General features: G+C 33.7%; 1 protein-coding gene across 4 annotated transcripts; it reads left to right on the top strand.

Moving 5' to 3' along the window:
• Positions 1–4,321: 4,321 nt before the first annotated feature.
• On the top strand, positions 4,322–7,946 carry LOC104227459 (probably inactive leucine-rich repeat receptor-like protein kinase At5g48380). 4 transcript variants are annotated; one of them, XM_070156264.1, is made up of 3 exons: positions 4,322–4,608; positions 4,895–4,987; positions 6,885–7,946. In XM_070156264.1, exons 2-3 carry the CDS (start codon positions 4,934–4,936, stop codon positions 7,779–7,781), a joined length of 951 nt encoding a protein of 316 aa, XP_070012365.1. In that variant the 5' UTR covers positions 4,322–4,608; positions 4,895–4,933; the 3' UTR covers positions 7,782–7,946. The 4 variants fall into 4 exon arrangements, with proteins under 4 accessions (XP_070012365.1, XP_070012364.1, XP_070012366.1 ...); XM_070156263.1 differs by having other exon boundaries at positions 4,890–4,987; XM_070156265.1 differs by lacking the exon at positions 4,895–4,987.
• Positions 7,947–8,232: the final 286 nt, after the last annotated feature.

Raw genomic sequence — 8,232 nt, 5'->3', positions numbered from 1 at the left:
GACTCTAGAATAGTATTTTGATGATTCTAATAGCTTCGTATGTTGAATTTGAACTTAGGTGTATATGTCATGATTCCATCTTTGTTTTTATCATTAAATGAGTGATTTGAGTGGGAGAAAGTTGGGGATTTTTGTAAAAACTTTCTAAAATGTAAAATGAGGATTTGAAGGCTGAACTGATGTCGGAATTGGATAATTTTTATATGGTAAGACTCCTATTGGAATGGGTATTCGTATTTTATGATTTTTGTCAGATTCCGAGATGAAAAACTGGGGTTGACTTTTTGAGTTGACTTTTTAGTTTTCATTAAAAATCAAAATTTTATTATTCAAAATTGTTTCCTATGGTTTTTATTTATGATATTAAGTTATTTTTGCTAGATTTGATCTGTCCGGAGATTTAGTTTACACGAGAAGGTCATTGTTTAGAGTATTGATTTGGCTTCTTTGAGGTAAGTATATTTCCTAACTTTGTGTAGAGGAACTATCCCTTAGGATTTGAGTTATTGTGCTATTTGTGTTATGTGAAAGTCGTGTGCATAAGATGACAAGTGCGTACTCGGGCTTATATATGAAAATTGACCGATTTAGATTTTTAGGCTTCTTTTATATATTTGTTTGATATTGTTAGCATATTGTTATATATTTTATTTGTCAGTATTACTCCCACATGCTTTTTTGAAATTATTATTACATGTCATATCCTTTACTTTGCAAGTTTACTCTTATATGCTTTATTTGGAGGTGTTACATCTTTTTATTTTAACATGACCTCCTTAATTTTTAGTTACTCTTAATAGAAATTGTTGTTACATGATATCCTTTCGTGGTTAGGTTATTCTCATGCATTTAGATGTAGTTGGTAGTTAATGTCATCTCTTTCATTGCTAACTTATTTCAAACACTAGAATTTGGAAGTTTGTCATTTCGTGAAAATACCTTAATTATTTAGTTTCTTCTTAAGCAATTAATTGAAATTGAAGTCAAAGAAAGCCATTAATCTATTTTAATTGAAGTTGTGTAAAAAGTGGTGTTTATTATTGAGTTACTTTCCTGTTCATTTTGTTGTTATTGAGATTCTATACATTCTTATTGAGATATCCTTCCGTGCTGAGAACTTCTCACTTATTTTGCTATTATTTAGATTCTTGTTCGTATTGTGGTTGAGCCGTGGGCTATGTAATATTGTGATAATTGTATCGTTATTTTGGAAAGTTTGTGGCCTATGGGCACTTGTGGTACGAGTTGATATGTTGTGTTGTGTGATGTTACCACATGTGAATTGTTCTGTGGATTGGTTGTTGTTATCCGGAGTATAAGGGTTGTATCTCACTATTGTTATGTGGGGGATAAGGATGTCATCTCATTATTTATGTGTGGAGTGATACAGGTGGCTATTGTGTTATTACACGGGTAGGGTGATAAGGGTGGCTATTGTTCGGAGTGATATGGGTGGCTATCGGAGTGATACAGGTGGATAATGATATTGTCAGGGTGGAGTAATATGGGTGGCTATCGGAGAGATAAGGGTGGCAAATATCAGGGATGATGTGTGATGGCCTGGGGACATTATATTGATGATATTTGTATGATGGTGTGATTTTCCTTGTGTATGTCACACACCTTATGTGACTTGTTGCGTTGCTTCAATGAGCTAGTCGATGTTTTTTATATCACTTGTTGACATGGCTTGTAGTAGTACACTCGCACAAGCATACATCATAGCATGCCACTTATACTAGTTTAGAGTATGAAACTTGGCATTTATTGACTATGTCCATGTATTCTTGTATTATCTGTTTTCATTGTGATATCGAACATGTGACCATGCCAGGTGGATTGTGATATTGAGCATGTGATCATGCCAGATGGATTGTGATATTGAGCATGTGATCATGTCGGGCGGATCGTGACAGTGAGCATGTGACTACGTCGAGCAGATTGTAATTGTAAGGTTGTGAACATACCGGGTGGATTGACATATTGGCATGTGAGGTGGCCATGCGGTGGTGATTAGAGATGTGGGCACAAGGTACCGTGAGCATATGATTTGTGGCTGGTACTAGTGACTTGTGATTCTGAGATGAGGTATCTCGGAGTAATTTTGTTGCGAGACTTATGTTAGAATGTCTTGATTAATTGGTTTTTAATTGTTTCCTTTATTTGGTTTCGACGGTACTTTCACGGTGTTTTGATTATTTTACTGGTTATATCACACATTGATTTTTGTTGCAATTCACTGATTCCTTCTTTCTTTATTAGTTTTATGCTTCTATACTGCACATGTTATTTGACCAGTAGGTGTCTTGATTTGTACCTCGTCACTACTCTACTGAGGTTATCTTGATATTTACTGGATACCGATCGTGGTGTACTCATACTACACTTCTACATCAGTATCCTTACGAACGGACCGCCATGTCCCTAACGCGGAGAAGGAAACTAGATTTTAGGCATCAGCAGTCTAAAACACAAGGTGGAATGGTTCGTAGCCTATCCGAATTACACCCGAGGCCCTCGAGACCCTGCCCAAACACACTAACCAATCCCAAAACACAATACGAATTCGCTCGAAGCCTCAAATCACGTCAAACAGCACCAAAACCTCGATTCACACATTGATTCAAGCCTAATGAACTTCCAACTTCTAAAATTAATGCTGAATCATAGCAAAACAATTCCAAATGAGCTTAGATTTTGCATACGAGTCATAAATGACACAACTGACTTATTTCAACTCTTGAAACTGAAATCCAAAGCCGAAATCAATAAAGTCAACTCCTAGTCAAAACTCTCAACTTTCCAAACCATCAACTTTCCAACTTTCGCCAAAAGCCTCAAACCAACCTACAGACCTCCAAATTAATATTCGCTCATACGCCTAAGTCCAAAAATACCATACGAAGCTATTGAAATCATTAAAATTGCATTCTGGAGTCGTTTACACAAAAGTCAAACCCGGCCAATTCTTCCAATTTAAATTTCTAACCTTGAGACAAAGTGTGCCAATTCACTCTGAAATATCACCGGAACCAAACCAACCACTCCGGCAAGTCACATAGCCACAAATAAACATAGAAGAAGCAATAAATAGGGGAATAGGGTTACAATATACAAAACGACCGGCCGGGTCACTACAATTATCGACCCAAAATACTTGAAGCTTCCTCTCTTGGGGATGACTTGTGCATCAATCCTTACTGAATATCATACTGTAAATCAAAATTAACAGCTTCATAATATTCTGCATTCCACCTAATCAGTTTGGTTGTTTCAGCATTTTGTATAGCATCTATATCATCAATTTGTGGATAATTCGATGAAATTACACCATTCAAATTGAATTTGATTCATGTGTATCCCTCTTAAGTCAAAAAGAAAACTAAATAAAGAAACAAACTTTACCATCCAGCAACTAATCCAAAATTTTTGTTTTAAAAAAGTACTACATCAATTCTGTAAGGAAGAAAAAAAACTCATCAAAGCTACATATCACATAGATCCTCAATAATGGTAAGAATTTCAGGGTGATATTTCAATTAAAGGAGAAATTGAAGAATATAAAATACTTTTAAAGAAAAAGAAAAATACCTGAATATAGCAATGAGTCTATTTAGAAGATAGTTACTAGTTTTGTGGGAGATGGCTATAGAAAGTCAAATTTTTTGTGCTTCTTTTGCCAATCTAACATAAAATATTTACCAATTCGTATTACGTGTTGTCACCCAATATCAATTTTCCTAATATAATTTGCTAGAGTTTCACCAAAAACAATTTGTGTCCATCTAGTTTTGTTAGCATTACGAAAATTTCAGGACCACGTTGATCAACCGAAAATGGATTATGTCACAAATAACGTTGTTCCGATCTTCCATTTTATTTATATGATATTCTTTCTTTCTTTCTTTCTTTCTTTTTTGTCTCTTTAAATAAGAATGATACCTTATATTTGTAAAAATTCTTTGAAAGAATTTACTTTCCATTTTATCCTTAAAAATAGGCTCTTATAGGATAAAAATATCATGTTACAACTTCTAAAGTTTTTTTTGGTACGTGTGAGAAGTCTTTTTCTCCCTGTAAATTTCTTACCAATTCAAATACCATCATATAAAATCAAAGGAGGAGACTACTAAATATAAATATTGCACTAAAAAGAAAAAAGAAAAAAGAAAAAAGAAAAAGAAAAGAAGGAGAAGAAAGAACACACGTGTTGGAAATTTTTCCAGCCGTGCTTGACCCGCGTCAACTGCTAGCTTAACATAAGTCAATTTTTAAGTCCCATAAATTATTGTGCCATGATCCTGCTAATGAAGGCAATGGATTCTAATAGAAATATTTTCAGTTTCACTATTGTCAGCTGCAACTTTCTTTACTTGTTATTTTTGGTACTTATCAGTTTTTCTCTAGGATGCAATGCAGTACAGAGTGACATCGATTGTTTAAAATCGATTAAAAATTCGTAGGAAGACCCTTTAAATTACTTGGGCTCTACGTGGCAGTTCGATAATCACACAGAAGGTTTCATATGCAAATTTACAGGAATACAGTGCTGGCATCCTGATGAGAATAAGGTTTTAAGTATTGCACTTCCAGACATGGGACTAAAAGGTGAGTTTACTCGAGGCATTCAAAATTGCACTTCTTTAATTTCTCTAGATCTCTCGGCAACGAGCTATATGGAACCAATCCCTCTGAAAGTGCCAAATTTTATCCATACCACTATTCCGGCTGAAAGTTACGCAAATAATTCAGGACTTTGCGGAGATCCTCTAGAACAGTGTGACGGTCCAAAGCGAACCATCATACTATGTTTGTTAGTGGTTTTGTGACTGGTTTGTCGCTTTTCTATTTACTTGGTATATATCTTTTTTTCTTTGGTTTTGCTCAAGTAAAGAAGATATTTGTATCGATCAAGAATAGAACAAAGAGAACGATGATTGATGGAAGTGAATGTTCAGACGGAATAGAAGTAAACAATGACCCGAAGGTAAACATTTTGCAGGCTTTCTAAATCATGTACTAACTTAGGGTGTGCTTGGTACGAAAGAAAATATTTTTTCTGGAAAATGTTTTTCTATAAAATGCTTTCATGGAACTATTGTGCTTGCTTTATTTTTTTTTACGCAAATTTAATTATATATGTGGTATCAGTAATCCTAAATTTTTGTATATGTTCAGTGCATTCAAACACAGTGACTAAAGATTCATAGTTATTAGACGTAAAAGGCACTCCCTCCGTGTCAATTTATGTAAACATATTTATTTATTTTTGGTCCGTTGCAAAAAAAAAAGATCTTTTTCTAAATTTGAAAACAATTTAGCTTAAACTTCCAAGTCTAGCCTTAATGAAAAGCTTTTATAATCACACAAATATTCTATGCCCCTTTCTGACATATTTGGTACCGCAAATTTCAAAAATCTTTATTTTTTTTTAAACTTCATACCCAGTCAAACAAATTCAATTAAATTAGAACGGAGGGAGTAGTTGCCATGATGTTAAATATAACTTAATTTCACTATTTGACAATATAATATTAGATATAGCCTTAATCATTTAACCAGGTTTCGTAGGCTAAATTGAATTTTTAATTCTTATAAGAATATTTTACTATATCCTTCGCTTAAAAAAGAAATAAGTACAACAACTGCTGTTGAGTGAAGAAATTAAATAGTAGGGATGTTCTTAACCTAATAGTGAAATTGGGCTACTTTACAGTGCTATACGTATAATTTTGAACAAAAAAGTTTGGTCAAACAAAATCATGAATACATTAAATTTTTAAAGTTTATGGGTTTCTATAACAATTTCGAGTTATCTATACAATAATAACTCAGTTAATAGTCAAATATTTATAAAAATTTAATGAATTTTTTAATACAAATATAAAATTTTGGTAAAAGCTAGTACTAAATTGGGATTCCATAAGCTTAAAGCCGGATCCGCCCCTGACAGTAGATATATGAAATTGAACACGTCAGGTTTGTTTTGCCCCTTGTTTTTTCTTTTTCATTTTTAAGTTCATAGCTCTATTTAAATGTTACTCCATCCGTTTCATATTGTTTGAGGTAGTTTGACTCGGCACGGAGTTTAAGAAAAAAGAATAAGACTTTTAAAACTTGTGGTCTTAAAAGATTAAGGGGTAAAAGGTTTGTGGGGCCATACCATTTGTGTGGCTATAAAAGCTTCTCACTAAGGGCAAAAAGGGTAAAATGAAGAGTTTAAAGTTGAATTATTTCCAAATTTAGAAATATGTCATTTATTTATTTTGGAACAGACTAAAAAGGAAAGTACCTCAAACAATATGAAATGGAGGGAGTATCATTTTGGGTTAAAACATTCATTCGTTTCTCTTTCCTAGTTTCCAAACAAAGAGTTAAGCCTAGTTACCTCGATAAGTTTGTGGCTATACCATAAATTCTTTTGTTTACATAATGAAAAGAATATATTTTTTTTGTTGAAATGAAAAAAAAAATATTTTTCTACATGAAAAGAAAGTTTTTTTTTTGGTTCAAATGGAAAAAAAAAATACTTTTTTATATCACGAAAAAAATACTCCTTTGTTGAAATGAAAAAAAAATCTATCTATAATATGAAAAGAATGTAATATTAATAATATTTTTATTTAGAGTGGGGTAGGTTGGTGGGGAAGGTTGAGAATGAGTTTTGGAAAATGTTTTCCCTTCTCTTAACACGGAAAACATTTTCATCACATGAGAGAAAAATGAGTTCAAGAGAAAAATATTTTCCAAAATATTTAGGCCAACCAAACATGCAAAAATTGGAAATTTCGTACCAAACACACCGTTAATCACACTCCAAGAAGAAAAGTAAGCGTGTGGCATTAATTGAATTGTGCTAACGGTAGAAATGTTCTTTTCCTCAGATTTCAAAGCTGGAGAAGATTGTCACAAGAATGAGTTTTATGGAACTAGCAAAAGCGACTTCACATTTCAGCCAAGACCATGAAATTGGGAAGGGAATGCTGGGGAAAGTGTACAAGGCACTGGTCCCAAATGGCTGGAATGTTGCCATAAAGAGGCTCAATGCCTCAGAAAATTTGGAGGAAGAGTTTGTTTCTGAGATTACAATTCTTCGCAGTCTGAGGCATCAAAATTTAGTCCCTTTAATTGGTTTTTGTGTAGAGAGGGATGGGCGACTTCTGGTTTACAAATACATGCCAAATGGAAACTTACATGAGTGGCTACATACGACTGATGACAAGGCAAAGCTCTTGGACTTTCCTTTAAGGGTTAAAATTGCTGTTGGTGTCGCGAAAGCCCTTGCTTGGCTTCATGATGGTGGAAATTTCCATGTTGTGCATAGTAACATAAGTACACAAAGTATTTTGCTAGACGAAAATTTTGATCCCAAGATATCCAATTTTTGGGAGGCAACACTTGAAAGACAAAATGACATGGATTCAAGCATGTGTCTATTGCCACTAGTTGATTCTTTAGACTTTACATCTTACAAGAAAGATGTCTATAGATTTGGGGTTGTGCTTCTTGAGCTTTTAACAAGGAAGGAATCTTATCAATTGAGCTGCTCAAGTTTAAATCTTAGTAGTAGCTCGTTTGCCAGTACTCTTGATGTGGATAAAGTGCTGTTAGGTCAAGGTTTTGATGCAATGATATTGCAACTACTTGAACTTGCAAGTAACTGTATGAAGTTCATTCCTAATCAAAGGCCAACCATGCTTCAAGTGTATCTCACTGTAGCTGCAATTTCTCGAATTCATGATCAAACAGGGGACCCTGAAATACAGTTGCAAGTGGAATAGAAGCAGCCATGTGTATTCCCCCTCTGCTTTCTATGTTTATTTCATTAGCAAGAAGTGCGTCTATTTTCCTTTCTTTTGTTTAATACTAGTTTACTTGTCCGCCCTTTGCGCGGTTATCAAAGACATCAATAAATAATTTTCAGTCGTAAAAGAAAAATTATACTCCCTTCGTTCCAGTTTATGTGAACCTATTTTCTTTTTGGCCCGTTCCAAAAAGAATGACCCATTTCTAAATTTGAAAACAATTTGGCTTAAACTTATAAGTTTACCCTTAATGAGAAACTTTTATAAACACAAAAATACTCTGCTCCCTTTTTAACTTGTTTAGACCACAAATTCCAAAAGTCTTCATTTTTCTTAAACTTTATTCGCAGTAAAACAGATTCACATAAATTGGAACAGAATGAGTAATAATATTTATCATGTGTGTGTATATAAAAGTACTGCTTCC

The sequence above is a fragment of the Nicotiana sylvestris genome, chromosome 9, assembly GCF_000393655.2.
Source record: "Nicotiana sylvestris chromosome 9, ASM39365v2, whole genome shotgun sequence".
Lineage (NCBI taxonomy): Eukaryota > Viridiplantae > Streptophyta > Magnoliopsida > Solanales > Solanaceae > Nicotiana > Nicotiana sylvestris.
Note: the sequence above shows the minus strand (reverse complement) of the source record. Positions and strands in the feature narration are given on the sequence as shown.

Bases quoted from the DNA above. Each gene is read 5' to 3' on its own strand.
- LOC104227459 (XM_070156262.1), top strand. From the start codon at position 4,808: ATGTTTGTTAGTGGTTTTGTGACTGGTTTGTCGCTTTTCTATTTACTT. The intron at 4,988-6,884 runs GTAAACATTTTG...TCTTTTCCTCAG, and splicing joins AAGTAAACAATGACCCGAAG to ATTTCAAAGCTGGAGAAGAT.